A 19835-nucleotide genomic window follows, 5' to 3' on the forward strand; every position below is an offset into this window, starting at 1 on the left:
GGTCAGGAGAAGGCCTGCTGCTTCTTACTTCTATAGAATAGAAGTAGGTCAGGAGAAGGCCTGCTACTTCCTACTTCTATAGAATAGAAGTATGGCCTGAAGTTCCTGAACGATAATTTGGAGAGTAATACAGATATTTATGTCCTTTCTATAATCGCCATGGCCATGCAAATGGCTCAACATGCCAATGCCTCAAAAGTCCTCGATAAACTGGAAGAACAAAAGCAAAGATCCGATGGACGCAGATGGTGGTCACAAAATGATCGTGATCATGCCAATGATGTTGAAATCACTTCCTATGTCCTTATGGCACTGTTACTGGAAAATCCGACACGAAATGCTTGAGAAGAGCAAGAGATTTTCACATGGCTGACGGAACAACGCAATGAACGTGGTGGCTTTAAGTCAACACATGATACCATTGTGGGTCTGCAGGCATTGATGGCCTATTCGGAGAAATATAATACTTTGGAAACGAAAAATTTGCGTGTAAAATATTCCGCGAAAGATTTCCGCACACAAAATGTAAAATCCGGAGAACTGCAGGTGGATGAAAATAATTTATTAATTTTACAAACTGAAGAGGTAAGGTGGTGTATCGGAAATATTTCCTTCAAAAACTAATTCTATCTGTTTTTAAGTTCCCCAAATCAACTCGTGGCATAGACATTGAAGTCATCGGTTCGGGCAATGCTTTCGTCCAGTTGTACTATCACTATAACACCATTTTGGAGGATAAATTCGTACATTTTCGTATAAATCCCAAGGCGAAGTTGGTGAATCCGGAATTGTTGAGATTGGAAATATGTTTTAGCTATCGTGCCGATAAAAATTCTACTGCAACACAGCTAATACTTATGGAGATCAATCTACCCTACGGCTTCACAACCAATGAAGATTACGCCAACGAATTGCTGAAAAAGGAACTGGTCAATCGATTTGAATTGAAAAATTCAGACACCACTTTGATTGTGTATTCTGAAAAGCTATCAGCAAATATTGATAATTGTTTCATAAGCTCGACGATGTCGTAAAGCGTAAACCAGCCTCGGTGGAGGTGTATGATTATTATAATATAAGTCGTCATGATACGGCATACTATAATATTTGAAATAATTAAAATTGAAATAAAAAAATCGAGTGTAACGAAAAAAATATACGATTTTAAAAATGTGAATTTCATTAAGAATTTTTTTCGGGGACCAACAGAGGCGTGACTTTTTTAAAGAATTTTTTTCAGGGAACTACAAAAGGCGTGCTTTTTTTAAAGAATATTTTTTCAGGGACCTACACAAGGCGTGAATTTTTTTAAAGAATATTTTTTCAGGGACCTACACCAGGCGTGAATTTTTTAAAGAATATTTTTTCAAGGTCCACTAGAGGCGGGGATTTTTTAGACAATATTTTTTCAGGGACCTACAAAAAGCGTGGATTTTTTAAAGAATATTTTTTCAGGGACCTACACAAGGCGTGGATTTTTTAAAGAATATCTTTTCAGAGACCTGCACAAGGCGTGGATTTTTTAAAGAATATTTTTTTCAGAGACCTACACAAGGCGTGGATTTTTTAAAGAATATTTTTTCAGGGACCTACACAAGGCGTGGATTTTTTAAAGAATATTTTTTCAAGGTCCACCAGAGGCGGATATTTTTTATAGAATATTTTTTTAAAGTCCACCAGAGGCGGGGATTTTTTAAAGAATATTTTTTCATGGCATATCATTCATAGCAGCTCCTAGTAGCTAAGCGTGATTAAATTTGCAATGCTCTAGTTCAAATATTGCGATCTCTATCGTGATTTCAGCAGGCAGTTGGGCATGCAGTTCTCTGCGGAATACATTCGCTGCGGTTTCTATCGGTTTTTCTTATCAGAATATGCTGTAAAATAAGCTAGTCGTTGTTAGAGTCTCAATAAGCTAACATGCTTAAACGCAACAGATGGCTGACAATTGCATTGATATTTCTACTGCTTTACGTAGCTCTAATAAATGGTGAAGGGTAAGAAGAGCACATGCAACCACGTAGCTCATATATTAATAATAATTTTTCTAATTCATCTCCAGCCACTATACAATTATAGCTCCTGGTACAATATGGTCGAATCGTAATTATACCGTCTCCGTGTCAGTGCACAATGTAACCACCAAGGATGAGGCCATTACCATAAAACTTAGCATACTCTCCCTAGATAGTTCGTTGGATCTGAGTCATGAAATCAGCGTACGACCAAATGAAAGTCAACTGGTACACTTCGAAGTACCTCAGTTATTTAAAAACTACAGATATAAACTTAAAGCTGAGGGCATAAGAGGTTTAATTTTTAGCGAAAGTAAACAATTGGCGCCCAAAGAATCGGGTGGACCAAGAATATATGTAGAAGCTGATAAGGGTACATACAAACCCGGTGATGTGGTACAATTTCGTGTGATAATATTGAGTGAGCATTTAAAGCCGATGAAAATTGTGGAACCTATACGGGTGCAGATATTGGTAAGTATTAAAGAAACAAATATGAAAAATATTCTTTATAAAATCCACGCCTTGGTTAGACCCTGAAAAAATATTCTTTAAAAAATCCAGACTTTGATAAGACCCTAAAACATATTTTTTATAAAATCCAGACCTTGATAAGACCCTAAAAACATATTTGTTATAAAATCCAGACCTTCATAAGACCCTAAAAACATATTTTTTTATAAAATCCACACCTTTGTTAGACCCTGAAAAATAATCTTTAAAACACCCACGCCTTGTGTAGGTACTGAAAACTATTCTTTAAAAGATCCACGGCTTGTGTAGGTCCCTGAAAACTATTCTTTAAAAGATCCACGCCTTGTGTTGGTCCCTGAAAACTATTCATTAAAAGATCCACGCCTTGGTTAGACCCTGGAAACTATTCCTTAAAAGATCCACGCCTTGGTTAGATGCTGAAAACTATTCTTTAAAAGATCCACGCCTTGGTTAGACGCTGAAAACTATTCCTTAAAAGGATAGACGCTGAAAACTATCCTTTAAAAGATCCACGCCTTGTTTAGACCCTGAAAACTATTCCTTAAAAGATCCACGCCTTGGTTAGACCCTGAAAAGTATTCTTTAAAAGATCCACGCCGTGGTTAGACCCTAAAAAAAGATATTGTTCAAAATAACATTTTTATAATGTTTTCAGGACCCCCTTAAGAATCGCGTAAAACAATTCAAGGACATACAACTGAATCGCGGCGTATTTACCTCGAAATTCCAATTATCCCGCCAACCCCTAACTGGTACCTGGTCCATATTGGTACACATCAGTGGAAAATATAATAAGGATAAGGAATACAGATTCCAAGTGGAACGATATGTCCTACCCAAATTCAGTGTACACCTCGAGGCACCCAAGGAATTTGTCGAATCCGAACGTTATTTACCCATTACAGTATACGGAAAATATACATATGGGCGTTATGTTAAAGGCACTGTGAAAATTGTCGGAACCACGAGAGGCATTACCATTGCTGAGGGTGTCACCCTTGATGAAGATGCAAAAGTTGATCTTAAAATCGATTTGGAAAAATTGAGCTTAAACCGTTATGATCGTAATTTAGAATTGATTGCATCTTTGGAGGAGAGATTTACAAATATTACAGCAGAAGATAAGCGTATCGTCCAAATTCGTACATCCCTGTATCGCCTGAAGTTGCCTAGCTGGGAAATTGCTTTTGAAAATGGAAAACCTCGAAGTCTTGGCCTTCATGTGGAATATTGGAATGGTAGCATTGTTAGGGATCCATCCACATCGGTTGTGATGCAGTTTAAGGGACGTAATTATACATTGCCGTTGAATGATCAAGGTGTTGCCAGATTTAAGCTTACAAAGGTCGAGGCGGATGAGACGGACCTCTTTCAATTTTGGTATAAAGACACGGAGCTTAGTTATCCGAGTGTGGATATGGAACCACCAATGGCAACAAATTGTGTTCTACAAACCAATACGGATAAGTAAGGGTGTGAGTTGAATTTTTTTTTTCTTGGGTTTTGAAAATTGTCTTCCTCTTTCCAGCTTCAAAGATTTCAAAATACCCCTGGAAATTACGATTACATCTGAGAACAGTATTCCATATCTCATGTATACTCTCACGGGACATGGAAATATTGTACGCCAGGAAAATCTCCAATTGCCTGCCAACACGAAATCTCACACCTTTAAAATAAGACCCTCCATAGAGATGATTCCCAATTCCCATCTTTTCGTCTACTATATTGTGAATGATCAATTTAATTATTGTGAATTGACAATACATCTGCCAAAGACATTTGAAAATAAGGTAAGTCCACCGAATATCACTGAAATACATAATAATAAAATATACAACTCTTAGGTATCCCTTGTGGGTCCGACACGCGTCAAGCCAGGTCAAAATATTACCCTGACCTTAAAAGCCGCTGTGAATTCTCGTGTCTCTATAGCAGCTGTGGATAAAAGTGTTCTTCTGCTGAATTCGAAAAATATTCTACAAAAGGATCACATTATGAACGATCTGTTGGATGATAAATCGTATACCCCACCCCGAATGCAGGGGAGCGCCCTAATGTTATCACCCGATGTTCAAACGGGTCTGGTCATACTGACCAATGCCAAATATCAAAAATATTACTATAGTGAGATAGAATTTTTGGATATGGAATTTTATAACATTTTCTATTAATTTGTTTTACAATTTCAGTGGAAATCGAAAAAAGTATACTAGATCCCACATATTATCGTGTCGATTTTCCCGAAACATGGCTTTATAAGGATCTTGATATGTAAGTGCATGTTCTCTAATGTTAATAATTTTAAAATAAGTAAAAACGTAGTCAAGTTCAACCAACCCGAAAGTTGTATACCCTCCACCATGAGTTGGGTATTCAAAATCTCTAAACTCAATTGAGACTTCTATATGGAGGCAATTCATTAAGCCAATTTGGTTGAAAATGGCGCCCAAACTTCCCAAGAACCAAAAATATTAATTCGTAGCCAATTCGGTTGAAATACGGTTGCAAAATGTGCCCAAGCTCCCCACAATATCGGAATTTGTGAGGTTCTGATATATATGGGTACCAATATTGACAAGTTTTAGTAGTCATAAATAATGAACTTATCAATTTATGATTTATGGTATCGCAGATGTCATTCGAAAAGCGATAAGTCATCCAAAGTTTTGGGCCCAAATGAAATCTTAATGGTAATCTCAAATCTCAACAGCTATACTCAACCTGTCGTTGGAAAACCTCATTTTTTCCTGCAGCCGGAAAAGTAGGCAGCTTGGGTGCTATTACAGGAATTATCCACGCCATCCTGGTACGAAAGGAGAAACCTACATGATCAACCGGCCCAGGATGACATTCACACTGAACGAGTGACCTAGGCTATAGACTAATATGGTCGATGATGCATAAATTTCGACCCCAAAGTACCCCCAATAATTTTGGATACAACGTTCGACAGCTTATTAAGTCGCCTTTTACCAAGTGGCAGATATGAAAGTAGGAACAATGTTCTTAAGTTGATGGCCGGCAGCTCTCGACTAACCTATAAAACTGTCAGAATGCCGCCCCGAGATCTTTGACAGAGTGACTCCTTACGACACCAGTGTACGATTTACATAAGGAGGCTATGGTGTTGCCAGTATCGCCGCCATTATCTCATGTATAGGATTCTCATCGTCACATAAGGAGATACCTTCTTCATATTGAAAAAGATAGAGAGAGTTAGAAAGGTCCAACAGAGAGAACCCCTAAATCAACAGGCTTATAAAGCATGATGACATTCGCACAGAAGTAGTGATCCATGCTGTATTCAAACATGTCAGGATGTCGCACTGATAACCGCAATATGCTGCCTCCATTTCATAATTTAACGACATAACAGTATATTGTTGATTTATTATATAGTTGGGTGACATCGCCGGAATCATCCATATCATCCCATGAATGGGATTCCTACACCAACGATATAAGGGAGAACCTCTAGGTAAACAGGACCTATCAGGAAGAAATGAATGGCATTCACCCAAAAGCACGGAATTGCCATCAATCGTCACCCTGAATGGTATGCAGTGGTTGGTGTCTTTATTAAATTATTAACAGTTAGGATTTTCCTTTAGGCGGCGCTATATCCAGACAGAGAGAAGTCCAACGGTAGAAGAGAGATCCCCTAAATAAACAAGGCCTATTAAGGATGAATAAATGTCATTCACCCAGAAGCACGGACCCTGGTTCAGCTAAACATTGTCGTACAAAATCCAGGTTGAAACCGTGTTGAATCTATTAAGATATGAGTCAGAGCCGGACGGATTTGATTCAATAACATAAATTTGGGCAATCTCGTTCCTAAAGCAGTTCAGATATTTGTTGGATCGCTCTTATTCATTTAGTTACGTAGACGCTTTTTGTTCCATCGTTCGGAATGATTTAGATGAACGAATCAATCAAAAGGAACTAGGCCAACGAGAGTAAAAAGGAACAACCGGAAGTAGTTTCTTTCTGCAACGAATAAACTCTAGTCTTAGGTGATGAGGCTGCCATCTATCGTTATCTAGAAACAAAGCCTCCTTGAGTGATATACAGCGGTTAGTGTTACTATCTTCCTCTAGGTGGCGCTACTTCCAGATATTCCTATTTATGCTATCCTCATGTGTTGATGACGACATTGTACATTAGAATGTAAGGGGGCTCGGTGGCATTTCCGAATAGGGATGTAAGTGTCTTTTTTGTCGAATATTCGACAAAAAGACTCTTTGAAAGAATTGTTCCTCCTCCGCTGCGATTTGAACCCGAGGCCCATCGTTGTGTAATTTGTCACACTATCAACTGCACTACTTAAAAAAGGGAAATTGAAATCATTCTGAGAGAATAAGCTGACTTCGAACTAACTAGAACCTATGGGGATTGTGTCTAACACCATCACGCAAAAGTTAAAGATATTCATATGGAGAATATTCTGGCCCAACACAATAAGTAAAGCAGAGCTGTGGAAGCTAACGAACCATGAACCCATGAAAAAGGAGATTAAACGTAGTAAACGAAGACGGATTGGCAACATTTGAGAAGAACATCTTTTGTATACCCAAAGTGGCTTAGGGTATCTTATAGTCGGCCGAATCCTTCTTTTTTCTTTTCTTACTAACCTTTATTTTAAATTTCGATTTTATTTCCTTTCAGTACCCAACCGAATACCCCGCTAAGTGTTAAGGTTCCTGACACCGTTACAACCTGGGAGCTGAGAGCCTTCTCGGTTAATGATGAAACCGGTTTCGGCATGCTAGAAGAAAATCTAGAAATTCAGGCATTCCAGCCATTTTTCATAAGCATCAATCTACCATATTCGGTAAAGCGTGGAGAAACTGTCAATATTCCGGTGACAATTTTCAATTATCTCAAGGATGAGCTGAATAGCAATGTGACAATGATACGGAAGGAGGGTGATTTTGAATTTCTAGATAAGGAAGATAATACATCTGCAGGACAGTTACAGAGATCTCTGCAATTGAATGTTACGGCCAACAATGCCAGAAGTACCATATTTGCGATACGTCCCCAGAGGGTTGGCGATCTGGATATTGAAATAATAGCTAGTAATGGGTTAATATCCGATCGAGTAATCCACAAATTAAAAGTTGATCCTGAGGGTGTGGCCCACACCCACAAACAGGAGGCGCTTATGTCCCTGACCAAACTGCAAAGTAATAAAACTATTTTCACAGCAGATATACCCAAGGGAATTGTACCCCGCTCGGAATTCTTAGAATTGACAGTTAGTGGTGATGTTATGGGCAGCACCTTGGATAATCTTGATAATTTGGTTAAAAAACCCAAAGGGTGTGGTGAACAAAATATGATTTACTTGGCCCCGAATATTTTAATTCTGGACTATCTGCAGTCTCTGGAGGGTATATCGGCGAATGCCAGCAACCTTGTGATGGAAAAGGCTAAACAATATTTGGATATTGGTTATCAGCAACAGCTGTCGTATCGCCATTCGAATGGTGGTTTTAGTGTTTTTGGACCCGACTCAAGTACCGAAAGTAATTGGTTAACCGCCTATACTGCACGCTTCTTTATGAAGGGTCAAAAATATTCGGCCATTGAAAATGTTGTCATTGATGATGCCCTGAAATATCTTAGCCAACAACAGCTGGAGGATGGCAGCTTTCCGCATAGGGGTTTCCTATTCGATCCGGCCCATCAAAATCAGTATGGCTTTACGGCTTTTGTTCTATTGACATTTCTGGAAAGTCCGGTAAGAAATAAAGAATTTTTTTCAATTAATTTTTCTAAATTTCCGATCTTCTTTATTTTAGAAATATGCTAAGAAATATCGAAGTACCATTGCCAAAGGAATGGAATTTTTAAACAAACATTACAAGGATGTGCAGGACATTTATTCGATGGCGATTATGGCCAATACATTTCAAAAGTCTGGCAACATCAATGCCAATGAGATTTTGTTAAAACTGAAATCAATGGCAAAGGAACGTCAGGGCCGCAAATGGTGGACCAATAATATCCGAACAGAAGAAAGTGCCAATGATGTGGAATTGACTTCGTATATTCTAATGGCTATGCTGGAGTCGTCACCATCATCCCTTAGGGAGTCCTTACCTATATTCAATTGGTTAATTGAACAACGACGTAGTAGTGGTGGCTTTGGTTCAACCCATGATACGGTAGTGGGTCTACAGGCCTTAATAAAATATAATACCGCATTGCGTAAGGCGGGTGATAGTTTGGAGACTCAATTGAAGGTCCATTATTTGGCGAAAAACACGAAAGGTCTGGTTGTCAAGGAGGGAATTTTCGGCGTAGAGACGGGCAATGAAATTATTCTGCAGAAACAAGAGGTAAGATTTGGAAGATACCTCTGGACATTATTAAGCCTTAAAAAATATTCTTTAAAAACTTCTTAAAAAAATCCAAGCCTTGGATAGGCCTTGAAAAAATATTCCTTAACAAAAACTAAACCTTGGATAGGCCTTGAAAAAATATTCCTTAAAAAAATCCTAACCTTGGATAGGCCTATAAAAAATATTCCTTAAAAAATCCAAGCCTTGGATAGGCCTTGAAAACATATTCCTTAAAAAATCCAAGCCTTGTATGGGCCTTGAAAAAATATTCCTTAAAAAGTCCAAGCCTTGGATAGGCCTTGAAAAAATATTTCTTAAAAAATCCAAGCCTTGGATAGGCCTTGAAAACATATTCCTTAAAAAATCCAAGCCCGTATATTGGCCTTGAAAAAAATATTTTTTAAAAAATCCATAGGCCTTGGATAGGCCTTTGAAAAAATATTCTTTTAAAAATCCACGAATTGGATAGGCCTTGAAAAAATATTCGTTAAAAATCCACGACTTTGACAGACCTTGAATTATTTGTTTCCTTTCTTTTATTTTTTTAGCTCCCCGGTAATGTGCGAACAGTCGAAGTTGAGGTAATGGGTCAGGGTCGTGCCTATCTCCAACTGACCTATCAATATTATACATCGAATCTAACCCTGCCCACAAATGATATCATTGTAAAACCTCAAACAGTTGCACCACACCCCGCTGAATCCACATCCATTCCACCCACAAGTAATCAACCCCAACCAATTGCTGTAAATACCACCGAATCGCCACCCACTCCCGAATTATTGGCACAAGTTTTCCACGCCTATTTCAATATTACTGCCAGTGGGAGAATCGCCTCAAGCGTCAGTATGTCATTGGACGTTTGCTTCCAGTATCAACCAAAAACCGAGGAGGAAAAGGAAACCAATATGGTTATATTGGAGATTAATTTTCCATCCGGCTTCATTGCGAACAATGCAAAAACTATGAAGTTAAAGGAATTGGAAGAGATCATCAGTCGTATTGATATACAGAAATCGGGTACAGTGCTGGCAATTTATTTTGAAAAGCTGTTGGCCGATGAGGAGCAATGCCTTAGCTTTGTGGCGGATAAAAGTCAAGATGTTGGAGAACTTAAACCGTCGATAATTGAAATCTATGATTATTATAATGACAGGCGGCGTGCGAGAATATTTTATGAGCTGAAGGAGTAAAGCTGTGGGAGCCCATATACACAATATAAATTATATGTAAAAAATAAATAAAAAAAGCTTTGAAAAAAATATTCAATCTATAACAAAACACATGTGCCGATCATTGAAAAACTATTTTTTATATCAACGCCTTGTATGGGTCCCTGAAAAAATATTCTTTAAAAAATCCACGCCTTGTATAGGTCCCTGAAAAAAGTAATATTTTAAAAAACCCACGCCTTGTATGGGTCCCTGAAAAAAGTAATACTTTAAAAAATCCAAGCCTTGTATGGGTCCCTGAAAAACTATTCTTTAAAAAATCCACGCCTTGTATGGCTCCCTGAAAAAATATTCTTTAAAAAATCCACGCCTTGTATGGGTCCCTGAAAAAATATTCTTTAAAAAATCCACGCCTTGTATGGGTCCCTGAAAAAATATTCTTTAAAAAATCCACGCCTTGTATGGGTCCTTGAAAAAATATTCTTTAAAAAATCCACGCCTTGTATGGGTCCTTGAAAAAATATTTTTTAAAAAATCCACGCCTTGTATGGGTCCCTGAAAAAATATTCTTTAAAAAATCCACGCCTTGTATGGGTCCCTGAAAAAATATTCTTTAAAAAATCCACGCCTTGTATGGGTCCCAGAAAAAATATTCTTTAATAAATCGACGCCTTGTATGGGTCCCTTGAAAAATATTCTTTAAAAAATCCACGCCTTGTATGAGTCCCTGGAAAAATCTTCTTTAAAAAATCTACGCCTTGTATGGGTCCCAGAAAAAATATTCTTTAAAAAATCCACGCCTTGTATGGGTCCCTGAAAAAATATTCTTTAAAAAATCCACGCCTTGTATGGGTCCCTGAAAAAATATTCTTTAAAAAATCCACGCCTTGTATGGGTCCCTGAAAAAATATTCTTTAAAAAATCCACGCCTTGTATGGGTCCCTGAAAAAATATTCTTTAAAAAATCCACGCCTTGTGTATGGGTCCCTGAAAAAATATTATTTAAAAAATCCACGCCTTGTATGGGTCCCTGAAAAAATATTCTTTAAAAAATCCACGCCTTGTATGGGTCCCTGAAAAAATATTCTTTAAAAAATCCACGCCTTGTATGGGTCCCTGAAAAAATATTCTTTAAAAAATCCACGCCTTGTATGGGTCCCTGAAAAAATATTCTTTAAAAAATCCACGCCTTGTATGGGTCCCAGAAAAAATATTCTTTAAAAAATCCACGCCTTGTATGGGTCCCTGAAAAAATATTCTTTAAAAAATCCACGCCTTGTATGGGTCCCTGAAAAAATATTCTTTAAAAAATCCACGCCTTGTATGGGTCCCTGAAAAAATATTCTTTAAAAAATCCACGCCTTGTAAAAATATTCTTTAAAAAATCCACGCCTTGTATGGGTCCCTGAAAAAATATTCTTTAAAAAATCCACGCCTTGTATGGGTCCCTGAAAAAATATTCTTTAAAAAATCCACGCCTTGTATGGGTCCCTGAAAAAATATTTTTTTAAAAATCCACGCCTTGGTAAGACCCTGAAAAATATTCTTTAAAAAATCCACGCCTTGTATGGGTCCCTGAAAAAATATTCTTTAATAAATCCACGCCTTGGTAAGACCTTGAAAATATATTCTTTAAAAAATCCACGCCTTGGTAAGACCTTAAAAAATATTCTTTAATAAATCCACGCCTTGGTAAGACCTTGAAAAATATTCTTTAATAAATCCACGCCTCAGTTGGCCCTTGAAAAATATTCTTTAAAGACACTACGCCTTGGATAGTCCTTGAAAAATATTCTTTAAAGACACTACGCCTTGGATAGTCCTTGAAAAAATATTCTTTAAAAATCCACGCCTTGGATAGGCCTTGAAAAATATTCTTTAAAAATCCACGCCTTGGATAGACCTTAAAAAGTAGAGACCTCAACATTTAAAAAAAAAAATCAGCGTATTTTATTGTTTTTATCAAAATTTATTTAAATCAGAACCATTATTTCAATTCGTAGAGTATAGTTGTTCGCCGTTTATCATTATAAAAATCGTACATTTTAATGCATGCCGGTTTAAGGCCCGCCACATCATGGACCTTATCGGCTATTGCCGTAAGGCAGTGCTCATCATCTGCTTCCAATTTTTCAAAATAAATTGATATCATTGTTTCCGATTTTTCACTATCGATACGACTTATTTGCTCTTCATCACGTAAGCTATTAAGATTTTCCATATTTGCAATGTAACCTGAGGGGAAGGCCACCTCTAAAATAACCATATTGGTAAGTTTTTCTTCTTCGGTAAAGGGACGATAGGTGTAGCATATTTCCAAGGACATATCATTGGATGAGGTGATTTTAGCCTGTGGCTTGATAGAGAAATATTCGTGGACCAAAGTAGATGATATTGGAATTTGTTGACCAATGCCGAGGTTTGATGCCAGGGCGGGTATAGATGGAGCGGCAATTGGTTCGCCTATTCGTGGTGGAAAGGATATCATTTTTTTGGTTGTGGCCTCTGGGATTATGGGAAAAGGAGAACCCCCGGCAGGCTGGGTCGTGTAATATTGACATGACAATTGGGCATATACACGGCCGGTGCCTGTAATTTCCACTTCGACGGAACGGGTATTGGGTGGTAACTAAAATAAAATAAAAAACGAAAGGTTGTTAAAAATTAAAAAAAAAATCTTGGGGCTTCCTTAAACTTACCTCCTCCTTTTGCAATATCAATTCATTGTCCCCATCCACAGTAAGGAGGCCTTCCTTACGGTTCTTTCCCTGATTACACGTGGCCACATATTGGACCTTCACATTAGTGGCTTGGATATGTGCGGATTTCTCAGCATATTTAATTAGAGCCTGCAGCCCCACCACTGTATCCTGTGTAGAACCAAATCCACCTTTACTATTTCGTTGTTTTAAAAGCCAATTATATATGGGCAAATAATCCGACTGCATGGAGGAGGAGGTGGATTCCAGTAGTGCCATTAGAATATAGGCTGTAATTTCCACATCATTGGCACTTTCTTCATTTTTATTATTTTTGGTCCACCATTTGAGGCCATCACCTTCACGGGTGAATCTTTTCAATTTTTCGAGAATTCTATTAGCTTCGTTGTTGCTTCTAGCCTTTTGAAAAGTATTGGCCATAATGGCCAAGGAATAGACATCCTCTACACGATTCAAATTGGTTTTCAGGTAATTCAGACCCTTCTCTATCAAGGGGTTGTATTTTTTGGAATATTTCTGCAAAAAAAAAAAAAAAAAAACAGTTGGAATTTTTTAAAATATTTTTTTTTCAGGGACCCAAACAATGCGAGGATTTTTTAAAGAATATGTTTTCAGGGACCTACACAAGGCGTGGATTTTTAAAGAATATATTTTATAGGGTCTATCCAAGGCGTGAATTTTCTAAAGAATATTTTTTTAAGGTCCTTTACAAGGCGTGGATTTCTTTAACGAATATTTTTTCAAGGACCCAAACAAGGCGTGGATTATTTAAAGAATATTTTTTCAGGGACCCAAACAAGGCGTGGATTTTTTTGAAGAATTTTTATCAGGGACCCAGGCAAGGCGTGGATTATTTAAAGAATACTTTTTTCAGGGACCCAAACAAGGCGTGGATTTTTTTGAAGAATTTTTATCAGGGACCCAGGCAAGGCGTGGACTTTTTAAAGAATATTTTTCAGGGACCCAAACAAGGTGTGGATTTTTTAAATAATATTATTTCAGGGACCTACAAAAGCGTGGATTTTTTACAGAATATTTTTTCAGGGGCCTACACAAGGCGTGGATTTTTGTAAAGAATATTTTTTTCAGGAACCTACACAAGGTGTGGTTTTTTAAGGACTATTTTTTTCAAACCTACACAAGGCGTAAATTTTTATAAAAAGATTTTTTATAAGGCCTATCCAAGGCGTAGATTTTGTAAAAAAATATTTTTTATAGAGTCTATCGAAGGCGTGACTTATTACTTACCGCATCCTCCAAAAATGTCAGGAGTACGAAGGCAGTAAACCCATATTGATTTTGATGTGAGGGATCAAAAAGAAATCCACGATGCGGGAAACTGCCATCATCCAACTGTTCATTACTCAAATATGTCAGACCACTTTCAATAATTCTGCTCTCAATGGCGGAATATTTTTGCCCTTTAATAAAAAAGCGTGTAACATAGGCCGTAAGCCAATTATTCTCAGTACTAGAGTGTGGCCCGAAAACACTATAGGCCCCATTCGGATGACGATATGTTAATTCACGTTGATAACCCGTATCAATGTAATTCTTTGCTCTCTCCACCAAAGCCGTTTTGTTTGCGAATTTATTTAGAATTTTCAAATAATCCAAAATTAAAATATTCGGCACTAAGTTAATCATATTTTGCTCCCCACACCCAGAGGGTTTCTGCACTAAATTATCAAGATTTTCCACAGTGGTGGCCATGGCATCACCACTTATGGTCAATACCAAATATTCCGAATCGGGTACAATATTTTCGGGAATATTGGCAACAAATTTCTTTTTCTTTGTTTTATCCGAAGTGGCCGTCAAAAGCTCATCGTCATTGGTGTTGTGTACGATACCCTCCGGTTCAACTTTTAATTTATGTATAACCGTATCGGAGGTTATTGAATTTCTGGCTTCGATGTAAATTTCAATATCGCCGATTTTTTGTGGTCGTATTGTAAAAGTGGTACTGCGTCCACCATTGGCGTATATATTTATTTTTCGGAAATCTTCTTTTGCGGTCAGCGGTTGGTTTTGCTGATCCATAAATTGAAATTCGTCTTTGTTGTTGAACATTCGAACCTCAGTTTCCAATTTATCGGATAGATAATTGAAAATTGTTATGGGTATTGTAACAATTTCACCACGTTTTACAGAATAGGGGAGATTAACGCTGATGAAGAAGGGCTGGAAAGCTTCAATATCCAGGCTATCATCTAACATTCCGAAGCCGGTGTCATCATTGACCGAAAATGCCCGAACTATCCAGGTGGTTATTGTATCGGGAACTTTAAATGTCAAAGCTGTGCTGGGTTCAATTCTGAAAAAAAGAAAACAAGAGGCGTGGATTTTTTAAAGAACAAATTTTCAAGGACTATCCAAGGCGAGGATTTGGTTAAAGAAACATTTTTGATGGACCCATACAAGGCGTGGATTTTTTAAAAAATATTTTTTCAAGGATCCATACAAGGCGTGGATTTTTTAAAGAATATTTTTTCAAGGACCCATACAAGGCGTGGATTTTTTAAAGAATATTTTTTCAAGGACCCATACAAGGCGTGGATTTTTTAAAGAATATTTTTTCAAGGACCCATACAAGGCGTGGATTTTTTAAAGAATATTTTTTCAAGGACCCATACAAGGCGTGGATTTTTTAAAGAATATTTTTTCAAGGACCCACACAAGGCGTGGATTTTTTTAAAGAATATTTTTTCAAGGATCCATACAAGGCGTGGATTTTTTAAAGAATATTTTTTCAAGGACCCATACAAAGCGTGAATTTTTTAAAGAATATTTTTTCAAGGACCCATACAAGGCGCGGATTTTTTAAAGAATATTTTTTCAAGGACCCGTACAAGGCGTGGATTTTTTAAAGAATATTTTTTCAAGGACCCATACAAGGCGTGGATTTTTTAAAGAATATTTTTTCAAGGACGCATACAAGGCGTGGATTTTTTAAAGAATATTTTTTCAAGGACCCATACAAGGCGTGGATTTTTTAAAGAATATTTTTTCAAGGACCCATACAAGGCGTGGATTTTTTAAAGAATATTTTTTCAAGGACCCATACAAGGCGTGGATTTTTTAAAGAATATTTTTTCAAGGACCCATACAAGGCGTGGATTTTTTAAAGAATATTTTTTCATAGACCCAAACAAGGCGTGGATTTTTTAAAGAATATTTTTTCATAGACCCAAACAAGGCGTGGATTTTTTAAAGAATATTTTTTCAGGGACCCATACAAGGCGTGGATTTTTTAAAAAATATTTTTTCGAGGACCCGTACAAGGCGTGGATTTTTTAAATAATATTTTTTCAAGGACACATACAAGGCGTGGATTTTTTAAATAATATTTTTTCAAGGACACATACAAGGCGTGGATTTTTTAAATAATATCTTTTCAAGGACACGTACAAGGCGTGGATTTTTTTAAATAATATTTTTTCAAGGACCCATACAAGGCGTGGATTTTTTAAATAATATCTTTTCAAGGACGCGAACAAGGCGTGAATTTTTTAAATAATATTTTTTCAAGGACCCATACAAGGCGTGGATTTTTTAAATAATATTTTTTCAAGGACCCATACAAGGCGTGGATTTTTTAAATAATATCTTTTCAAGAACCCGTACAACTTTTTTCCTACTTACACATCAATATCCTTAAAAATCCATGTTTCCGGAAACACCTGCCGCTGGTAGCTTGGTAAATTGGATGGCCATGGCTCGATTGGAATATCTGAAATGCAAAATGAAATGTTCGTGTGTGTGTGTGTGTCCAAATATCCCTGGGAATACTTACGAAATTTATGTATTTTATATTTGGCATTGGTAAAAATAATCAAACCCGATGTATGTCCTGGTGTATATTCATATATCAAAGGATCGGGATATTGTTGACGGTAGGATTTGTCCAAGCGTAAATCACGCATTATCATATCCTTCTTTAATAAATTCCGAGAACTTAGAATCAGAACACTTTTATCCACAGCCACAATTGAAACTCTGGAATTCGGCTGGGCCTTTACATTGAAGGTGATATTTTGGCCGGGTTTAACATTTCGCGGAGCCGAAATTGAAATCTGAAAAACATGACTATATTTATAGAGGTTCAATGGAAGGCTGATTATGCTTTACCCACCTCATTTTCAAATTTTTCGGGTAATCTTAGGGTGTGTTCACAATAATGCAAATCCCCATTAACAATATAATAAACGAAGAGATATGATTGCGGAACCATGACAATTGTTGGTTTTATTGTAATTTTATGGGATTTTTGTCGGGACGGTAGTTCAACATATTTCTGATCAATTATATTACCATGACTTGTAAGTGTATATGTGATGTAGGGTATATAATCATCGGAATGGATTACAACCTCAATGGGATCCTTGAGGTCCGTTGAGCTGAAATGGATAATGAAATTTTTAATTTTTTTTCAGGATCTCTTTCGTTTTTAATATTTTTAGAGACGTGGATTTTTGAAATAATATTTTTTTAGGGACCCGTACAAGGCATAACTTTTAAAAGAACCATATACTCACCCCCTCGGCAGCACCGTTAATTTACAATTCGAATTATCATAGACACGATTGTGCTCCTCCACAAATGAATTATGAAAAATTAGCACAGCATCTTTATACCAAAATCGAAAACGTCGATTATCTCCAGTATCCACTTGAAATGAGGCCACACCCTTGTCATTCAGAGGCGATGTGTATTTCACATCGTTGACATTCATTTCCATTGGGGTATTCGAATCTTTCACCGCCGTACCATTCCAGTGCTCAACATGGACATTCAAACGACACGGTTTTCCATTGCAGAACTCAATTCCGCTGTCAGGTAAAAATATATTATATGGATCTCTCTGAATACGGACCAGACTATCGGCCTCCGCCGTTACATTGCTGTGGCGTTCTCTTAACTTGACGCGAATATAAAGCCTTGCGGCATACGATAATTCATGTATGTCAAGTACGACTAGCGCCTTTACCTCGCCCGGTCCAATGGTGGCCGTAATATTGCCAGTTGTATAACCGATTTGATCCTCAAGATATGCATCCACAATACCCTCAACATGTTTACCGTAAGTGTACTTGCCATATATGGTGACGGGTATAAAGCGCTCTTTCTCGACAAAATTCGCCGGGCTATCAATGTGAACAGTAAATTTGGGGAGGACATATTTCTCCACTTTAAAGTTATAATCCCGGTTCATGTTATATTTGCCACTAATAAATACCGATATGGTCCATTCACCCCAAATGGGTTGCTGGGATAGTTGGAATTTTCCCGCAAATACGCCACGATCCAATTTGATGTCTTTGTATTGTTTGACACGGTTCTTTTCCGGATCCTGAAAGAGAAAAAAATTCACGCCTTGGATAGGTCCTTAAAAAAATATTTTTAAAAAAATTCACGGACTTTCTACTCACCATAATGTGTATTCGTATCGGTTCGACAATTTTCGTTATTCTCAAATGTTCATCGAGAATAATCACTCGAAATTGGACAATATCATTGGGTTTATAATACACCCGATCACTTTCAATATAAATTCTCGGTCCACCATATTCCGAGGCATACAGCTCCTTACTCTCCCTCAACGTTACACCCTTAATACCCTCCACCTTCAGCTCATATCGAAATTGATCGTAAAGTTTTGGTGGCATAAAATCGATCAGACGACTTTGGTGCGGTTGCAAAGTTACATCTTGACTTAAATGCATTGAACTTGTTAGGGAATGAATAGTCAGACGTAGTGTGGCCGGTTCGGAGGCATCATGCAGGGTAACACAAATGGAATAATTGCGATTAGAACGTATGGTGCCGGGAGCAACTATTGAATAGTGACTATAGAAGAAGAAGAAAAATAAATAAATTATTTTTTAATATTTTTCTACATCGACCGCAAACCGGATTTGCATAGATGATTACATTACCTCTGACTTATAATTGGAACTACGGCAATTTGTACAGATACCAGTACGAAGAATATTAAGCGCGAGTGCGACATGACAAGGCGTCGTTCACTCCTCGCAAGCAACTGAACTTGTTGGAAATGTGTTGTTCCATTTTATGGATTTATTTTCTAGAGTATAAATCAAGAAATCTAAATTAGTTAAGACGGATTGCATTACATGCATCTAAAGCCAATTAAATATTTAATATAGATTATTTTATGTATGTAGCAGCAATCAGACGTAGGCTCAGAATCTACAAATCTCTGAATGCTCACCTTGTAAAGGTGAGAGATGGGTGCAAATTAATTCTTTAAAATAAACCACGCCTATGAAAGTACTTGAAAACAATTCTTTGAAATATACCACACCTATTCAAAAAATGTCTATTAAGGAACTATGAAAAATGCTTTCAAATAAATACGCATATTACAAGACCTTGAAAACAATATTTAAAATAATCTACACCTTTAATAGGTGTGGACCTTGAATTTCCATTAAAGCCTGATATAGGCATTTAAGCTGATGCCTAATACCAACATCGTTCCCGAAGCCTAGACAATGGACGATAGGTCGATCCTCTAGACAGCTACTATTGTAAACTATTGTAAACAGTAGCGAAGGCGCTTTTCACCATGTTGGCCCCTTTTGGGGAGAAATGCACCGAAATCAGTTACTCAGACAGATGGACGGAGTTTTTTAAATCGGCTCCAAATTGTCTGAAACGGATTTGATTCAAAGAAGCACGGGGCCTAAAAACAATATTTCGATAAGGCCCATTTTTGCAGTAGCCCAGGGGATATACCCTCATTAGCCATATGGCTATACCCTCAGCCCTATGGCATCCATCATATCCTTCTGCAAAACAAAGACAATTTAAAAACCAGTAAGGAAAGTAGTAAAGTCGGACGGGGCCGACTATATGATACCCTTCACCACTATGGGTATATTAAACAGGACTATTAACATGAAATTGGATGAAATAAAATATGTGATATTTATCTAAATGTGAATCTACCTAGATCTATCCATTAACATGTCATTCGTATGTTACAATGGGACAAAAGTATGTAAATCGACTTCAAACAAATATAAATAGGTCATCCGTTGGGGAATGTCTGTA

General features: G+C 37.2%; 3 protein-coding genes across 3 annotated transcripts; 2 read left to right on the plus strand and 1 right to left on the minus strand.

Annotated features, from left to right (window-relative positions):
- The first annotated feature begins 159 nt into the window (after positions 1 to 159).
- LOC133324068 (thioester-containing protein 1 allele R1-like) lies at positions 160 to 1034 on the plus strand. The gene is made up of 3 exons (XM_061532957.1): positions 160 to 309; positions 352 to 585; positions 642 to 1034. Exons 1-3 carry the CDS (start codon positions 160 to 162, stop codon positions 1032 to 1034), a joined length of 777 nt encoding a protein of 258 aa, XP_061388941.1.
- An 886-nt stretch (positions 1035 to 1920) lies between these two features.
- On the plus strand, positions 1921 to 10056 carry LOC133324079 (thioester-containing protein 1 allele R1-like). Its single transcript, XM_061532968.1, has 9 exons — positions 1921 to 1997; positions 2063 to 2489; positions 3166 to 3977; positions 4039 to 4303; positions 4358 to 4637; positions 4703 to 4784; positions 7182 to 8259; positions 8321 to 8860; positions 9412 to 10056. Exons 1-9 carry the CDS (start codon positions 1921 to 1923, stop codon positions 10054 to 10056), a joined length of 4206 nt encoding a protein of 1401 aa, XP_061388952.1.
- Positions 10057 to 12022: 1966 nt separating this feature from the next.
- Positions 12023 to 18481, minus strand: LOC133324089 (thioester-containing protein 1 allele R1-like). The gene is made up of 8 exons (XM_061532978.1): positions 18188 to 18481; positions 17294 to 18108; positions 16891 to 17155; positions 16552 to 16831; positions 16401 to 16488; positions 14004 to 15072; positions 12735 to 13271; positions 12023 to 12664 (listed from the first exon to the last, which is right to left on the minus strand). Exons 1-8 carry the CDS (start codon positions 18479 to 18481, stop codon positions 12023 to 12025), a joined length of 3990 nt encoding a protein of 1329 aa, XP_061388962.1.
- Between the last annotated feature and the right edge of the window lie 1354 nt (positions 18482 to 19835).

This window comes from Musca vetustissima, unplaced genomic scaffold (genome assembly GCF_032173495.1).
Source record: "Musca vetustissima isolate MV318-11 ecotype Yass unplaced genomic scaffold, APGP_CSIRO_Mvet_v1 utg30831, whole genome shotgun sequence".
Taxonomy (NCBI): Eukaryota; Metazoa; Arthropoda; class Insecta; order Diptera; family Muscidae; genus Musca; species Musca vetustissima.